At 39.6% G+C, this 19494-nt stretch overlaps 1 protein-coding gene across 2 annotated transcripts; it reads right to left on the reverse strand.

Annotated features, from left to right (window-relative positions):
- Positions 1 to 68: 68 nt before the first annotated feature.
- Positions 69 to 19031, reverse strand: LOC121873703 (cryptochrome-1-like). Of its 2 annotated transcripts, none has more exons than XM_042377406.1 (10): positions 18985 to 19031; positions 12633 to 12741; positions 10744 to 10886; positions 8527 to 8711; positions 7869 to 8098; positions 6243 to 6410; positions 5641 to 5781; positions 4082 to 4233; positions 2266 to 2468; positions 69 to 1419 (listed from the first exon to the last, which is right to left on the reverse strand). In XM_042377406.1, exons 1-10 carry the CDS (start codon positions 18999 to 19001, stop codon positions 1283 to 1285), a joined length of 1485 nt encoding a protein of 494 aa, XP_042233340.1. In that variant the 5' UTR covers positions 19002 to 19031; the 3' UTR covers positions 69 to 1282. The 2 variants fall into 2 exon arrangements, with proteins under 2 accessions (XP_042233340.1, XP_042233339.1); XM_042377405.1 differs by lacking the exon at positions 18985 to 19031 and adding an exon at positions 18692 to 18978.
- Between the last annotated feature and the right edge of the window lie 463 nt (positions 19032 to 19494).

Below are 19494 nucleotides of genomic sequence, written 5' to 3' on the forward strand. Positions count from 1 at the left end.
TTTTTGACCCCCAGGCCCTGATGTGGGTGAGTGATCTATGCCTGGGTGGGCTAATCCCTGTTTATAATAAAAAAAAAAGTTTTGCTCCACCAAAAAAAACTTTCGGTTTCCAGAGCTTTTCGGAATTTCTGATAAAGGGTTGTCAACCTGTATTTGAATAATGCAAACGTTATTTTATTTTAGTAAATGGGGCATTCATAAATCAAGGTCTGCCTGTGTTGACAGGTTTAAATACACCGGTAATATTAGTCCAACATTTGCCTCCACTTTTTTTAATGTAAGATATGAAATATTTTAAAACCGATTCTATTCCCATCATCATATGCATCACTGGTTAGTACATTATTTGTTTTTGTTTTTTAAGGTTTTGTGAAAAAAATATATTTACATACAATACGTAATAGTGCAGAAATGTCAGGATTGTATTGTTGGAGAGTTTGCACTAGTTCCTCCCTCAAGTTATCCTGGCTGGTGTACAACACAAACTGTCTGAAGAACGTGATTGTGAAGACAAAAAAAAATATTAAAAAATATATTTAGAACTTTAATGACTATTTCTTCACATTAAAAATATTATCCATTACCCAATGAGTCACTGATTTTGATTAAATCACCATGATCCGTAGCTGATCAGTCATTTGCCAAAAGAAAAAAAAATAGCAAGACAAGAAAGAGGCAAGTATGGTGGCACACTAGAGTCAAGGTGGAAGATGAACCCAACATAACTACACCGTCGTCTCACTGACAAAAAGTACATGGCTAGATTTTACCTTAAATTTAATCCTACTTTTTAAAAATTTAACACTAAATGTTTTCTTAAATCGACATCCATTGATCCCTTTTGCCTACCTTAAGTTACATGATCTTTCTCTTAAGTGTCAACACCATCTTTCTCTGAAGTGTCAACACCAAGAGGTTCAACGCTTGCCTCTTATTCACTCTCATTTTAAAGCTAACAAGTCTCAAGGAGCAGAGTCTTTCTTTCTGGTAATAAAGATGCATCCTTGGGATGTGATCTTTTCATAATCAAACGATTCAAACTGGGTGCCGGACAAGGGTGGCTGCAGGAACAACTACATAGTGTAGCGAGTCCCACAAAAGTTTCTCACTTCCCTCAGTCAACCATCTATATTTATCACGGTCTCTCATGGTTAACCATCACTTATCAACTTGGTTTTGTCTTGAGAACTAAATTTCAGTCTTCTCAGGTCCTCTGAAAAGAGCAGCAGCATTTCCCGAGTTTATGAACTCAGCATTCATGGTCATCCGAGGCACATTTGAGTCAGGCCTGCACTTGAACTCTGTAGTTAGAGTCGTACTGGAGATCATTTTTGTTTGTTTTGCTGCTTCTCTTCTTCTCAAACTCAGGTGGAGGTGATGGATAGTGATCAACCGTTGGAGATTTGATGGCAGGATTAACTGGGTGAACAACAATATCAGTTACCAGTACTGTATGTATATTTACCAAGTGAATCTAAGACTCATAATTATAACATTACCTTTACATTATTTTTTACCCAAATTATTATTAATACAGGAGTATGTAAAACCCATCTGCATATAAATATATATTGAACAAATTTTTTATGGGTATCCTTTAGCTGTGCTGAAACCTTAAAATTAGCCCCAAGATTATTTCACAATAAATTTAAGTACCCTAATGCCTCCCCCCCCTCCCCCAAGTACTGTTAGGATGATTAATCAGTAGATGAAAAGGGGGGGGGGGGTGATGTTCAGGTGATACAAAGCTTTAACATGGGGGGGGGGGAATCATGTTTACAGAGTACTGTACTTTAATTATCCAGCAACTACTATCTGGTAGAGTTTCTGGCCTGGCAGACTTTATAATACAAGCTGCTTACATGAGGGTTCAATTTACTAAATGGCCCTGCAGTGTCAGCCATGGTTGATCTATTAACCAATATTGGGTAACTCTGCCAACCTTTCCTTCCCATCAGATGCAACAGTGGTCCTCATGAGACAAAGTCTACTAAAACCTTAAGAGGCAATGGGTGTGTTTGGGAAGGGGGGACAATAAGTTTACCTTAATCAGGTTTACAGATCAAACCTGGTAGACATAACTAGAGTTTGTTTGATGACTTGGAAGTGTCCTGTAAGCTGCTAGAGGACACAAGCTAAAAGGTGCCTTTTATAAGATGGTCTTCATATGTTTTCTTGGGTGGGTCTTATAACTGATAAAATTACAGTTGTGCTCATTTGGTTCACTACAATAAGCAGTTACAACAGTTCATGAGTAATACTTACTTTTTCCTCTGTAGTGAGCAAGTTGTTGGTACACCTGTTTCATCCTTTCAATGTTGTTCTGGCTCTGCTTGATGTGATCCACCATGGGCATCGGGTAGTCACGTCCAATGACACACTTGGCCGCTCGCTGCACCGACTCGGGAGCGGTCCAGGGCTCGTGAATATACTTTGTGGGAAAGTTCTTGAGTACGGGCAAGTACATTCTATAAGTTGAAAACAACGACAATTCAAATAAATGGAAATAAATACAAGGGGTTGACACGGCACTTCTGAATATTTGTACAGGTACACCTCGACTTATGATAGGGGTGTGCTCCAGATAACACTTGTAAACCAAATAATTGTAAAACGAATCATATTTCGTCACAGCTTGGAAGATGTGTAATTGAATAAATAAATAAATTCTCCAACATGTAATAAAATGACACTTCACAATACAACTTAAAAATTTCCTTGTACTGTATAATGAAATGAAAATACAGCACACATCAGCAACAATTTAATGACAAAACAAAACAACTTCAACAGTTGACCGAGTCACTGTGCTGTCGTACCAAAACTCTCTCGATGGCCGCTGTGTTTTCACCAGCCTCGGCACAGCTCATCCCCTGCAAGTTAAAGTCTAAAGTGGTGTCTTAGTTCGGTCTCTTACCGCTAGGGGTATTGGTTTTGCTAATTTGATTCACTGGTCACTTTCCCGACTTCTCTTAAATAGTGTAAATCTCTAAAAAATACAAGAAATTGCTGGAGAGTTGTGAAGAAGCATGGAGCTGGATTCGAAAGATTCCACTGGCTTGTAAACAATTATTTTAAGACCTGCTGTAGCGTCAAACTGCCTGGACAGTATGTAAGGTTCATTTTCTTCAGATATAACTGATAATTGCATATTTTCCACCATGAAAATAAAACATTGTAAAAATAAAAAATAAATTAAAAATTGTAAATCGAATAATTAAAATTACTTTCTACTGTAAAACCGAAATACCATAAATAGAGGTGTACCTGTATTGTACTGTACCAACTTTTGTGTCTTTTCTCAGAAAGAATACAGTAGTGTCCTGTATTTTGTCAACACATCTTAGCTCAGCCACTTTCTCTCCTGATCTAACGTCATCCATCCCTTCACCCGTATCCTTACTTTCACCCACCTTCCCTGCATGTTCACTTGTATTCATCCTTTCAAAATGTTTTATACCTTTTTTTAATTCTAGTCATCCACCTTCTCATGTGATTAATGTAAACTTAAAATAAATTTCTACAAAATAAACTCTGATGACAAACTGCATCAACCTCAAGTAAGACTATTTTAAAACATTTTGAGAATATAAACACAAGAACCTGATAGTTCATTAGTTAAATAGAACTTGTACAGCACCGGGAAAGTTAACTGATGAATAGGACGACTCCTATCAAGCAGCATTACTTAATTTTCCACACACTAAACAATATCCCCCCCCAAGGACACTGAAATAACCAAGCAAAAATATGATGGATTAACAGATAGCTAGAACATGTTACCCACTAATACACTTACATACAAAGAATTGGTTGAATTAAGATCACAGGACAAGCTTCTTTCTTTTCACAAGGGGAAATTACTGTGACATGGGACAAGGAAGTGGTACAGTGGACTTGAGTGTGAGGGTGTCAGTAGGGGATGTTGACAGTCACTAAGGCCTAAAAAGAAGGTACAGTAGTGACTTCTTGCAATGGAGGTTCTCACACTGTTCAGGACTCAGCGGTCTCTAACACGGGAAGACAACTTTACAGGCAAGCACATACAGTACAGCTTTTTTGCCAAGTCAAAATATCTTACCTGATATAATCACCATTAGGGTCTGCTTTCCTACCGTATCGTACAGGACAATAACAATGGAAAAACTGCTGGAAAAAGGATGAACAGGAGAGCCACATCCAAGACCCAGCATTTACAGACCAGTCTGCATCCAGAAGTAATTCATCAAAAACCTGAGGAAAAAGAAATAAACAAATTATAAGAAGCCAGGTGAAAATTACATAATATCATATACTGTCACTATATTTTAAATAGCCCCATCAACAAGTTATAATTTAAAGTTACTTGTATAAGAAATAAGAAGAAAGTAATGATATTATCTATCAGTCATTGGAAATAAACGCATCTACCCACATTTTGTGCTACAAGACTTCCCTTAAGTGTGAAGCACATCATAAATTGCTTGCAGTCCATTATTACTCACTCCACTTTTCAAAACTACTGTATAATGTATTTGGTCCTTTGTATAATACGGTAGTGTATCAATTATACATTCTTTCTATTGATGTCTCCATAAATTCACACAAACAGACAATTCAAGAATCTTAAAATTAATCATCATTTCTACTGCAGTTCACCTTACTTAAATTTCCTTAAACTTTTACTAAAGGAAGTAGAAAAGAAACCTGATGACTCGAGAGGCTACAGTCGTGCCCTCCTATAGTACCATCACCATACAAGTACTATGGTATTTTGTGGCATACAAGACGCACTGTTTTCTGAAGAACGGATCAACAAATCACCTCCCATCCTATAAATGAAGATGCAGTCTCCCGTAAGGTAATGAATCCCCCAGTTGCTGTCTCCAGTAAAGTTCTACCTAACCCAACTCCACAATAAAAAATAAGTTATTGTTTGCTTAAACAAATTACAGAATGTACTATTAATTTATAAATTAATAAGGAATTACTGAATTGTAAATATAAAGCTGGATTTATAACTACCGATGATAACCCAAGACAATTAACATCCGTACAGCATCCAACTCTTCAGAGCTAAGCAGTAACCATTTCTGAACTCATAAAAGATTACTATCTAATAATATCACACCTGTAACATTTATCTTAATATCTTATTAGGAAACATCCTTAAGCTTTTGAAAGAAATTTAAAATTATGGCAATATCAGTAAATAAAGCCAACAACCATTACCTCACATTTGGAGTCTTACCAACGAATAACGTCCTCTATCAGTGTGCAGCAGAGACTTGTATTGAGTTGCCATTTCACATTTTGGAGTGTTGAGTGAATCTCTTAGAATAACCAGTGATGATCAAACCAATAACAGCCGAATGAGTACTGTACTACCACTTTGAATCTGATTTTAATGTATCCTATTTTTTTAAGAAAACCGAAGATACAGGAAAAAATACGCTCAAAAGTTTTTCTCCTGAAATTTGAGTGCGTCTTTTATGCTGTAAAATACGTTTGCTTCAATAACATCACCAGCGTACGACTTCACGGGTCTTCTTACTTCATTCATCACAGCTTTTATTTTTCTCTAGTGTAACTAGTTGAAGCTCATAATGATTCTGCACTATAGAAGAAAAAGCTCTATATATCTACTGAATACACACACACCTTCATTCCCTCTTCCCAGGACACCCACAAGTCCCCACGGGTCAGGAAACAAGCAACAGCGTGTCGGGCTACATTGTGGATCCATCCTTCTTTCCGCAGTTGTGTCATGATAGCGTCCACCCATGGATAACCTGTTTGGCCCTGCAGAGAAAATGTATTTGTATAAACTAAACGATTTCACTTCTATAAATGTAATAATAATCACCATACAGTTAGTCATCATTTGTGTTGAAATGTTTACTCTGTTTGTGGACTTGTTATACTGAATATAAAAACAGTGGCCATCAACAACATTTATAAAACTCTACACAATTAAATGTTTAAAAGACAGAGCTGAACATTTGAACACCACACTTTTATAAGTTAATCGCACACAATGATATGATTTGATTCCCATCCAATCACCCAGAATACATGACAATCTCTATAGGCCAAAGTGTCTATCTTATTTACCATCTTATGTCACATGTATGGAGGAAGCCATCAGGTCCAAGTATCCAGCTTCATCCAAATATTCAGAATTAACGGGGGAAAAAATCCGTAGATGGCGATACTGTACTATAGCCACCCACCCAAGACCCGTCACACAGCCCAGTACTTACATTAGCCCATTTAGCAAGAGCTTCAGGGTTTTTGTCCCAGGGTATTTGAACGCATATAGGGTTGCCCTCCATATGGTCAAACTTGGGGTTGTTTGTCGCCGCCGTGTAGTAAAACTCCCGCCACAGCAACTGACCGTGTAGTGACAGAGGAGGTGGTGATTTTCTTATCTGTCAAGTGAACAAAAATTATATTAATCCTTGTGTTGCAGTATTAAGAGACAAGGTAAAGGAATGTCATAATACTTTACAGTATAGAGTCCTGTTGTGTAGATCAAGTGTATGGAGGAGAAGTAAACACATTACAGTATAGAAATGAATACAACAACTGGTGAAGACTCATTTACATGGCTTCAGGCTGGAATGCATTATGATACAGTAACTTAACCTAACCTAAAATATCCTATCCTAACCTATCCTAACGTAACCTAACCTAACCTAGCTTGCTCAAGGTACAAAATTGTCTAACTCGAGGGATGACAGTACAGTACCATGATATTTACATTCTAACGCAAGTTTGGTTAGCCGAGTGAAAGGTGAATAATACAAGTCACATAACGGTGGTGTCGTACTGCACTAAACTAAGAACTTAGAAACAACGTACTAAAATTATAATTCAGTGCAGAGGAAAGTGTTAATTCTACTTTCACTTCCATCTGACCAGACCCAAACAGGATTTTTCTTTTGACATATTCCTCGAGATTTCTTCGATTATTTTTTTTTATAAACATTCTTTAAGGCACTTCTACATGCTAAACTTTAATCATTTTTATTTGTAATACCAGTATCTGTGCTCTAGTTAATTAGTGTAGTCAGTCTACCAAAGGATTTCCTTTCAAATGCCATTTATCAAACTGAACTACATTTTTTTATGAATCCAAAACACTCTAGGTCCATTGTTTGACAACCTGCCTGGTCTACATACATTGTATACCTGTACAGTTTTGTCTGAATGTATGTAGAACTGTATTTACCTGTGCTGTTTTGATGCATGCTCAATTGTATATCTGTATTGCCTATACAGTATGCATGCACAACTATATACAGCTCCTCCCCGACTTACGACCACCCGCACTTACGATCTGCCTCAGTCGTACCAAAATTGTCAAATTACATATTTTCGAGTTCCAACGTCAGTACACAGACAAAATTTATGTTTCCAATTCACTTTAAAATGGCTGGCAAGCTTAACAGTGAGTTTTGTGGTGCTGAGAAGAAAAGAGACACCCATTTTAGATTTTCTATGTATTATTTAAGCATTTTCGACTTACGACCTGGATTTGGGTCCCTAACCCCGTCGTAAGTCGGGAAGGAGCTGTGTACCTGCATTGTCTTCAGTATATACATGCTAAAATACATATGGCACCTGCACTGTCTATACAGTATATACTGTACTGTACTCTGAACTGTATACCTGCATTGTCTATATAATGTACATGATGAAATGTAAATCTTCACTGTGTGTATACTTGGTGAATCAACGCAAACTTGTATGACAATTTTATAGAATAAATTTCTACCTATCTAACTCGAAGGCTTCCACAATTTCCTACAGTTAGCTCTAACACTTCAACTACACAGACCAATAATGGTAACATATCCTCAGTTAATTTACACCACATAATGTACCTTTCTGTAAAGATCATTAAGCTCGGCGAAAAATCTCCGACAAGACAAACAGCCAAATCTGAGGTAAGGCGAGAGTCCTGTGCGAGATGGGTAGAGTGACTGTGGGGTCATCTTGGGTCGGCCAAAAGAGGCCACCCATGCTTTACGCTCCAAGTGGTGTTCTAGTCTGGTCAGGGCCTCGCTCTCGCCTCCCTTCCAGCCCGTCTGATGTAGGGTCTCCGTTTCAAAGCCTGAAAAAAATATAAAAAGTTAATAAATAATAAGCTATTGCAACAAATCCATCACACCATGTTTATCCTCTTCATATGGAGTGATCCACGTGCCGAGACAAATGTATTGCACAGTATGGAAAAGTAAATTAATCTTCCATATTTTAAGATTACTTTTGATTTAATACAGTTATTACATCACAGCATAACTAACCGAGGTCTGTACAGAGGTGGGCGGACATTTGTCACCTGTCTACTGAATAATGTACCTCATTATATTTAGTAAAATTAAATCATACTGTAATGTCATTATTTTGGAGGCAATGAAACCATGGTTAGGTTAGATTAAGTATACTGAACAGATGAGATAATGTCTAGTGATGAAACATCCTAGAATTGTTCCCTTCTCAACATCCACTTCCCCTGTGAGTAAACACACACACACTTACCCAGCTCCTCCAGGGTGGGGACTCCGTACTTCTCATCATGGTCGTCAGATAAGGGGGTGGACTTATCCTCCAAGTCCTCTAGAGTGATTGTGCTTTGAGGGAGAAGTGGCAAGTCCATACTCATCAAGATATTTTGGAATGATTTGTACGTAAGAGGAGGTTTGCCACCATTTTTGTCGATGATCCTGCAGGGAGGAAAAAAAGGAAGATATTCTTTAGTTACAGTATTCTACACAAAGTATATTTATTCATAAGCTGTTCTCAATGTAGGGCAGTTAAAACAATGTTTACGGTTAAGCATCAAGAAGGCAGAATACATCTTATCTATACAAGTAGTCAATTTCAGTACTTATATACTTGTACAGACTTTCCTTTGACTTTACATGCCTCCACATGACCTTGACCTAGCTGTCCTTACTGCCATCTGGTCAACTAGGCTCTTAACAGGACAATATAAACTTGTAATCCAACAGTAGTGAGGGACCTGACTGGTGCTTCACTCTCCCTTATCACTACTTCCATCCACACTAGTACCATATATAAGAATCTCAAGTCCACACCTTCCCTGCCATCAGTAAATCCAATGTGGACTCGAGTCTGCCCGTGTGAACCCAACACCACCACTACCACCACATCAGACAAAACAGCTACAACACAGTGATGAACATTATAGTATTTCCTACAGTACAAAGAATAAAACTTCTCAATCACAACAGTTGTCATGACTCAACAACACTTAGTAATCAAGAGGGAAGAACCAACTTACAGCCACGAGTCCCAAAACCTTATCCTGAAGTCAACTCCAGAAAAAGTGTGAAGCAATGGAAGGAACTAAAACACTGGAGGGGAGGGACGACTCACACTAATCAAGAGAGAAGTTGAAACAAAAGTCAATTACTCCCACTAAACCATCCAATTGTAGCTAATCAATTCTCAGAACCCCCAATGGATTCCTATTGTACCATGACTAGGCATAAACGAGCATAATAACCCCTTAAAATGTCATTTGGAGCAGACTTGACTCAGGGTAAAGCAGGATAACAAGTAGCAACTCCTATATCATTTTCTAGATATGGGTATTCCGTTTCTGAACACCTTCAAATGAACCCGACTGTCCTCTCAAGAAGCCTTATGTCAGACCACAAATCTGGGAAGAAAGCCAAATTATGTGCTGTGGAATGTTGACACAGTGGTAGGCGGTGCAGAACTCCCCACCTGACAATGAGTTACCTACCATCTGGAGCAATAAATAGGAATAAACCTTAATAAATTATAATACTGTATACACAAACTATAATAGTAAAGCCAAGGAATGCATGGCAACCAGTATCATTAAACAAGCACCAAAAAAATGTCAAGGAAACACAAAGCTACTGAGTGGTGGTGTACCTGGATACTACTGACAGCTTGCTTGGTTACACACTGGCTCCCACATAGAAGCTTTTGGCATGTGAATCACAGGCAGAGTATTGTGGTGACAAAAGAATCTTTAATTCTCGACCTCTGGCTACCGACTCAACCAATGCACTTTTTAGCGACTGTGATCGAGGTGGAAGAAATACAGTCTTTTCTTTCTTTTTTTTACGAGATGTTTAGAGTTAAGCCCAACCAACACCACAAACCTGGTGATGCAGTGCTGTACATTAGCTGCCTAAGCCAGTGAGTCAGAGTGTATGATTCATATGAGGATGGTAGGAGGGAGGGGGACAGACCAGGAAGGAAGGGGGTGAAGGATAAAACTGGAATCAAGGGCTGGTGGTGGATTATCCATGTAATAGTGGAGGATGTTACTGCAGGAGTAAAGGAATAACAAGGAAAAGGCGAGAAAAGAAAGAAAGAGCAAGCAATAGGGGTTTCTTCTTGGTTAAGGAGCATCTGTAATATATAATGATAAAACCAACAATAGTATAATTATATGGTACAAGTACTGGCCCATACCCTCCTCTTGTTGTAGCGTATAAGGATGGTATGAAGATCACCACCCCAAGTTTATTTCACCTTATGATTAAACACCCTTATGCTAAGCTAAGCTAAGCTAAGCTAAGCTAACCTAACCTACCTCCCTAAGGAAGTATAAGGGAGGGCAATCATAAGGTGAAGCAAGCAGGGAGGGGAGTATTCTTCACATGATCCACTTAACAGTACCAATAATGAGACTATCACCAGACAACGTGACTACCCGAGTAAAGACGTCAAGGGGTAACATATAGGACTTACTTCTCAGGTTTATAGAGGGTATGCGATGTCTTGACGATGACATTGATGCCCATCTCACGGGCGATGGCCACGATGTTAGCATCACGGGCCTTGCCAAATGGCTCGGGATCTTTTTCAAAAGTCAGACACGTTGTTCCCCATTCCTGGTAAAGATAAGGAAATAGTTAGAAATACACATTCAAAATACTGTGCCCCAGTAATATACACAGTATAGTACAGTACAGTACTTGATCACAACTCAAAACCCACAACAAACAAAGATAATCACAGATAACTATACAACCACATTACAAACTCCCTGAACATGGTGGCAGCTTCAGCACAACACCTCTCTGATTTCACGGGCTGGGCTACTTGGGCAAATGCCTTCACTCATATTAAGACTTTATATTCTTACATTATATTCAGTACTTGTAGATGTAAGTTTTGATGATGCTTACAGGGGTGTGACACTGCCACTACCCTCAGACTTCCTTTTAAGTTTGCCACATATATGGTAATGAAAAACTTTAGAATCATCTTATTGCAATTAAACACCCTAATGCTACCTAATGTGTTAGGTTAGGTTAGATTTATCAAGGTAAAAGTGTCTACTCCTTTTGACAACTCTACCCCTATCATCCAGACCAACCTAACGCAACCAAATCAAATATTTCCATTTCCTAGTGCAACCACATAACTAACTCACGAGGAGAACAGCAGCACCCTGAGGAATGTTGGGTCTTGGCCAATAGTTGTCCTGACAAACTAAGACGTGGAGGGAGGGGGCAGCTGCAACTGTTTCTGGCATTAGTCCATCCACGTCGAGGCACATGGACTGACATGCTGGCTATAATCGCAACCTTTTTTTAATGCTATATTCTCCCAGGTGAGAGGTGAGGCAAAGAGGGTTGGTAGGTGAGGTTCTCACGTGAGAGGCGAGGGAAAGAGGGTTGGTAGGCGAGAGGTGAGGAAAAGAGGAAAAGGAAGAGCTGGTGAGAAGTGAGACAGAATTAACAAGGAAGAGAGATAATGCAACGACTACTGTAGATAAGCGACACATCAAGGATTCAACACCACATCACCATAATCATTGAGGATATGTGGGTAGTGGTGTGTGGATGCTGGTGCGGATGAAAGAACGCGTGGGTTAGGTTAGTTTCATTAGCACCACAACTACAACCATTACTACACCACCATTCAATAACCACAACCACCACAATACGACCCTCGTCCACTGTCTGTTAAATAACCTTTATATAACACACGTTGGTATGGCCGGCAGCGCTGAGGACGGACGGGCACAAACAATAGGCTTTTGTGGGTGAATTTCCATTTTGGGACAAATACTCTGTTGTTCAGCCTACATCTTAATCTGATAACAGCTCAAGTGATAAGAGATGTGACTGATTTAAGATGGTAACTGACAATGGTTACAGAGATACTCTTCTGGTTACAGCTAAAGCTTTTTACCCTTCACAGCAGAGGTTTAGATAAGCTTAATTACGTAATGTACTGTACAGCTCATGTGATGTATTGGTAGTGTCTGAGTTACAGCTGTGGTGGATACATCACACTGCCAATGGTTGAAGCTTTTGTAGTTACAGGTGAACCATTTGTAGTTAGAGACTATTGCTTCTCACTGGGATATTTCCGATACAGTTTTTGCGGATATAGTACAGTACATTATAACCTCGAGAATACCTGTACTGTAGTGTGAGTCAGGTTTGGAGGTCAACCTGTCCTTTTTATATAAACGTCTGAGACAATGTTTGCTTCACCACACAGCTGGCTCACACGCCCCCCCCCCCTCTCCCCAGCATGCACCCCTCCTCTCCAGTGATGAAAAAACACAAATAGACAGACAGACAGAAAATGCATACACTACACACAGACTAATACACACTTACTCTAAACAGTTCAGGAAGGACGTGTGCTGGCTGGCCCCGTATCACGAAGAGGCGAGAGTTAAGCTTGCGTAGGGAACTGTCCAAGTCTTCCAAGCTCTGTAGTAGAAACCTGGGGAGGAGGGAAGGAGAGATATTACTAGTACACATTTGACAACACGACTAAGCACCTGAAGATTATCCACCCTCAGCTTATTTCACCTTTAATTTAGTACCCTCAGCCTATTTCACCAAAAGATTAGTACCCACAGCTTATTTCACCAGAAGATTAACCACACTCACGTTATCTTAACCTAATCTAGTATGTATACATAAAGAAATACGGAGAGTGTGTGTTGTTCCAAGGCTTTCCTCTCTTTACCACCACAATAAACTAGCCCCCTCGTGGGCAGTCTGTAAATCACAACATCCCACAACACATTTATTAACTAATCCACTATAAATAACACACTCCCGTACCCCCAAGTATATGACAATAACAGCGACTTGGCCGTTCTCCAAAGCGATAATCGTTGGGCCCATTTCATTTGAGAGAAATTAACCATGACTGATAGTTTATATATATATATATATATAACCATGGCACTTCTTTCATGTTTATTTTTTAATAGGATCACGTGACCAAAAAACTATCAAACTACTTTCCTGTAACAATTTGTAACCACCTAGCGATAAGTATTTTATGAAGGTCAGGTGAGGAGAGGTCACTGTATGAAGGTCAGGTCAGGGAAAGAAGGTCACAGGGGACGTCCAATCTCCTGAGCAGTGAGGTTGTCATGGTTACACCAGCGCTGAGTGCTGGGCTACCATGTTACCACCACCACACCCACCCTACCTACACCTGTACACTCAACGTAAGTCGATATTTACGCAGTTAGCAACAAAAGTCAATGCGCACACAATAAGCCTTCAGAGGTCTGCAACTTGGAACATTATGACCGCGCGCGCGGTTGCCAGGAAGAGCGTGTTCTTGTATTACAGCGTCTCAAAATCAACGCCTTCAGTATCCGTGTCTTTGAAAGCATTAGCCGCGTCAATGAAACTTAGGCAAGGAGCTGGCAGAGAGAGAGAGGAGGTGAGAAATGGGGGAGAGAAGGAAAGACGGAGATGAAGGGGAAATGACAGAGAGAGAGATGTTTTCAATGTTAGTGTTGAGTAATTTAAATAACATCTTCCATACCTATCCGAACCTAACCCAGACTAACTAAACCTAACCTAACTACACTTTAGGCGAAGATGATCCGAAACCAACCTTTAAATTGTCTGTAAATCAAATTCTGACGGGCGAACACTTTTTTTCACAGTAAGCAGTACGGTAAGTTCCGTGTGGGCAGGAACCATCACTGTTTGCCTACGTCACAAATCCAGCTTTCATGTCTCGACTCCGCCAGCCATAAGACCTTCGCCCGAGGCATCGTCTCTCCCTGATCAAATAACCCCCCCCCCCCCCCTGAGGTCCTTCCTGGTCAACGTCCTTCACCTCAGGTATTTGAACAGATTACAGATTGCCCCGGAGAGGGCTAGTTTATTGGACACCCCCTTACATCCTGTGCAAAGTGAAGCGCAGAAGCGTTTACAGTGCCCAACTGGGAAGCATTTGAACTTTAAAAATAACACAACTGGGTCATGCTTACGTGATCCTCTCTACTCTTGGGAAAAAAGAGTAAACTGTTCTCCGGGTGTGATGTTATGTAACCGAGGGTGAAGTTGACCGTTCACTCTCCGCGAGGATTAAAGTGAGTTTATAGTCTACTAAATATATGTTGATTAAAGAATATAATTAACACGACCATAGGCAGACAATATATAACTTACCTCAATGACATTTGTTGAAGCACAGACAGACATGCGTATAAACACTAACCTAACCCCCCTCCCAATAGTGTTAGGGTGGTACATCTTCAGGTGAAATAAGCTGGGGTGGATAAAGGGGAGAGGAGATTCTTCAGCTGATATTTAAGATTTAAGTCGATTCCCCAGTACCAGATGTCTCCCCTTCCCAATGGTCACTATAACTAGACATCTTTCTGTCTCATGTAACACGGTGGGTGCGGCTGACGAGGTGTGTGTGTGTGCGGGTCGATATCCAGAGTGTGGTATCTACTGCGACACCATTATGTCACCACTCCACACTACCACACCACCTCTTCTTCCCTTCTCCTTTCCACAGTTTTAATTTTTTTCTCTTTCGTTATTTCTCTCGTGTTCTGATTCCATTTTTATCAACATCTTTCTTTCCTCGTTCTACTTCCCTTCTCCTTTCCACAGTTTTAATTTTTTTCTCTTTCGTTATTTCTCTCGTGTTCTGATTCCATTTTTATCAACATCTTTCTTTCCTCGTTCTATCCATAACCCATCCTCATCGCCTCCCTTTCAACTTCGGCACATTCATCTCCCCTCTCTTTCTTTCTCATCTTACGCTACCATGACTACTAACGTCTCTATCCTAATCACTTATGGAAGAAAACCAGAATACATAAGAGATATACTGAATTTTCCTTCCTGTCACACTCACACTACATAAAGTTACGAGTGGTGCAACAGGGTAAATTATGTAATATCTTGATGGTTTTTAAAAGTATTACCGGATCTTTGTAAAATCATGTAAGAGAAGCTGTACGTGATAGTGCTACCAAGAATGTATCATGACGCTAGAGAAATTATGAGGGGTAAATTCAGACAAATGTCACCTAACCTCACCTCGCCTAAATTGTGACTTATCAGTATAATTTTCCAATTTTAACTTTTCCGATCATCACTGTCCTGACTAAGCGTTGAAGTTATCATATTGAAGCTATCACGTACTTACTGAGCTTCAACAACTATATAAAACAACTCAAGAACTTACATTATATATACATACAGTACAACGGTTAGTCAGCTTTATATAACCCCAACTTCAATCGTATAGAATATATTAGAGAAATATATGAAATAAGGTTAGACAAATCAACTTACCGAGAGGGAATGTGAAATTTATTAATACATTATACACTAGGCTTGTGGATCCATTTTTAACCTCAAACACTTCACTATCCCGTATAATAAATGGGCGGTGTTGAAAGTGGCTGTGGGCGTGTCTGCCATCTCATCGCACTCTACAATAAAGGTCAATACTCTCTTATTCAATATGTGTGATTTTTTCCGTCGATTTTATTTTTTTTTAACTAGCTATATCTTTCTATCTATCAATACGGCCATTACCTAAAGTATCCAAACTATGCACTCAAACCTGGACTGACAAAAAAAAGTTTAACCGACCTCAGAAAAAAATTGGAAAGAACTGGAGATATTAAATATTAAACCCGTTAACAAAAATATACCAAAGTCTGTGTGTTGTGTTTGTGTACCAGCCTGACGCCTTCCACGGTGAAATAATTATGAGTTTTCTCCCCTACGACACGTGAGGACTCCGTGTGGCGTGGTGGGCCATGGCGCACAATAACTGAACCAGGATGTCCAGAGGAGTGACATACTCCGCGATTGGCTATTGTTCACTGTGATCCCAAACCCAACATCGTCACATTTTGCCTAAAAAACAGCATTACTTTATATTGTTGACGTCAGTGGTTATTACTGTCCACAAGAAAAAATTAAACTTAAATATTGTGGGACGTCATCCATCCACATGTCTGGCACCGAATACCATGACATCATCCACTAATGAAGTGAGAGGCGTGTGGAGCGTAAGTTCTATACTTAAGAAAAAACAATGATATATATATACTTCAAGAGACTAAGTACTCGAACTCTCAAGTGGGACTCGAAAAGCCATAACCAAGAATAATTGTTACGTCGAATGGATTGTTACTTGTGGATAATTGCTACGTAGCCCCCAAATTACACTAGGCTTGTAGATACAGAAGTGGTGAAGTCCAGAACCAGATACACTAGTTGCAGGAAGGAACAATTTATAAACAAATATTAGGTAGGTTGTTGTGGCACATCACTGGTGGTGCCGGCCCGAACCACCGTCACGAACGACACACGATGCGCTGGAAGTGAGTTTTGTAACTATGAAGCTGGAACTGATGGGCGGTAGGGCTGTGTGGCACCTGGTAATAGGGGTGTGAGGCACTCCTTGGGGGTTGGGTACAGGAATGAGGCACTCAAGAAAAGCGGTCGATGGCTGGGTACGTTGAGGTGAAGGGGAGAAAGCGACCACTGACAGCGGCGGAGCACAGAACGTGAGCGAGTTATACGTAAAGGGGGGAGGGGTAAGAGGAGGAGGAAGCGTAGAAGGAGAAATCAAAGTAAGATCAAATATTGAGTAAGAGCTACGACACCCACCACCAGAGGCCGGTCCAACGAATTACCCAAAAGTATATTAAATCAGGGTAAAATCTTAACGAATATGTTTTACATAAATAAAACCTGATTAATAATGTTTTCATTGAAATGTAGTTAAAATAATGAAATAATAAACAGCGAAAAACGCTAAATTCCAAAGAGTCACCTATCCAAAATGGAGATATAATTACCGATGTTCCTGTTACTTTGGGGTATTTAACATAGCCGTAGGATTTACTTTTCGTTAGGTTAAGTTAGGTTAGGTTAGCGAAATGCATCACGATGGATCTGAGTTATCTCTCTTGTTCACGAACTCTTTGAAATTTAGCATTTGCCAACACTGAAAGTTTTTCGCTGTTTATTATTTCATCTTCCATATTATTTTTACAAAATTACACTAAAAATATTATTAGACATGTTTTATGTATGTATAACATATTCGTTTAAGATTTTACCCTTATTTGCTATACTTTTGGGTAATTCGTGGCTCCCCCAGAGGCTGTTGACACCCGGTAGACTAGAGGTTACTGTACTGTAGTGAGTAGATCCTCCCCATCGCCTGTCACTAGCCCTCCGTCACACACATCCACAAAGAACAGACTTCACTGTACTTTACAAATATACATAGATAATGAACTACATAGACGATATTTGAACGTGCTAACTGATAGCTAAATATATCCATTCAGAGAAACCAATTGACAAAAAAGAAAAGCAAAATTGATTTAAAACTTCACAAACAACTCACGCGACATTACATAACTGCTCACAAGGTACAAAAGCACCTGTACACCATATATACTTGTAAGAAATAATCTATATTGTTGGGTATGGAATGAACACAATACCAACCATGGGAGAAATGAATAAATAACTCCAGGTGATCAGACTATGACCCCCACACACACACATGGATTTATGCCGTGCTGCCATAGAGGTTTAAAACGCACACGCCCAAAGTTAATTGTACAACGAAATGAGGAAATATATGCGTTAAATCATGCAGTTGACGAACAATGTCAGTAGCCACCAGTCCATCACTGGACCACAATCACACACAGCTGTCACCATCCTAACACAATACATACGCGGAATACACTTAAACACAATAGCAGTCAAAATTCAGAACTTGGTTTTTGTTTCTACTTAATCCCCCGACAGTGACATGCCCATACAAGGATCTAGAACACATTATGAACTTCTACAGTAAACTTCAGACACAATGGGCTTTTCAATACTAATCATTGTTTCCGGAAATTTAATCATTTAATCTGATCACAACTTTTGTAGACTAAGTAATTCTATCTATGATACGAGGGTGTGTGTGTATACTGTATAGTGTAGTACTATCTGGTAAGACAATACAAATATGGTAGCGGTACTTGTCCAGAGTGGTTTGTGCCTGGTGGGTTGACTGAAATTTATTGAGCAAATTCGTTATGCAAGTTCATACTGATGTAGTATGTATACACAGTGCTGGCATAGAACAAAATCATCATTGTTGCGAGTTTACTTCGACGCTTAAAATGAGTTTCACAAACGTGTTCTATCGTCATATGAAGGCACAAGATAGACAATGGGGAAGACACTATTAGACACCATAACTCACTAACTCCTACATCGCCCCTCACCACCACAAACAACAGATTGTCATTATGTAATCTAGTCGCCATGTTGGGGTTCACACTAGCCAAGGCCTCTCACCTGCCGTCACAAATACCTGTTTATCCCTCCACACTGTAAACTAGCCAAGGGTTGCTACACCTACTCACCTCCATTTATTAATTCCAACGTTGGAGGATCCCGCAAACCAGGGATCTAGGATAAATATACACCTAAATGTGTGGGCATTCTTGAGGCCAGCGCGCAGAGCAGGGTTGTCATGAAGGCGGAGACCCTTCCTGAACCAGTGCACCAGATGCTTAGCTTTGACTTTACTCGCCTCACCAGTCATAATTGATTCACTTTATGTCTTGAGATTACACATGAGAAGTTTACACATTTTTTAGTAGAACACTTTTATACCACAGACAAAATGATGGTACTCTTCACTACTAATGCTTACACTTTACTGCCACCCATCGGCTGACTCGGCTCACACGCCGCCCCCAACGTGACTTCACCTACCATTTACCACCTCTCACCACACTATTACTACCACACATTAAAACACCCCAATTCCACACATTATACTTTAATATTTCAAAAATATCATAATAAACATAATAAACCTTGTCAGAATAATATACTTGAGTTATTTTATTGAGGACAAGATGATGAAAATAAATACATAAGATAAATCCTCGGCAACCACCACCACCGTCAACACCAAACGCGCCACTCCTCACCACACGACCACAACATATTAAAATAACAAACACTATAATTCCTACGTGATTTTTTTTTCTACATAAGATGATACATTTTATCTAACATAATTATAATAAGATACTTGAATTATTGTACCTAAGAGGACAGAATAATTAAAATAAATCCGCGATAGAATGGTAAGGCAGCAACTAGCACCTCCGCCACCGCACCGCCAACAACGTGACCCATGACCAACCGCAAATCA

The sequence above is a fragment of the Homarus americanus genome, unplaced genomic scaffold, assembly GCF_018991925.1.
Source record: "Homarus americanus isolate GMGI-L3 unplaced genomic scaffold, GMGI_Hamer_2.0 scaffold43895, whole genome shotgun sequence".
In the NCBI taxonomy this organism is placed as follows: Eukaryota; Metazoa; Arthropoda; class Malacostraca; order Decapoda; family Nephropidae; genus Homarus; species Homarus americanus.

What these genes read in the sequence shown, in the direction of transcription:
- LOC121873703 (XM_042377405.1), bottom strand. Translation starts at nt 18,873, where the DNA reads ATGACTGGTGAGGCGAGTAAAGTCAAAGCTAAGCATCTGGTGCACTGG. An exon ending in CCTGGGAAGAGGGAATGAAG is followed by an intron (nt 4,234 to 5,640) that starts GTGTGTGTGTAT and finishes CTTTTTCCTCAG; the next exon opens with GTTTTTGATGAATTACTTCT. An exon ending in TGCTCACTACAGAGGAAAAA is followed by an intron (nt 1,420 to 2,265) that starts GTAAGTATTACT and finishes TTGTTCACCCAG; the next exon opens with TTAATCCTGCCATCAAATCT.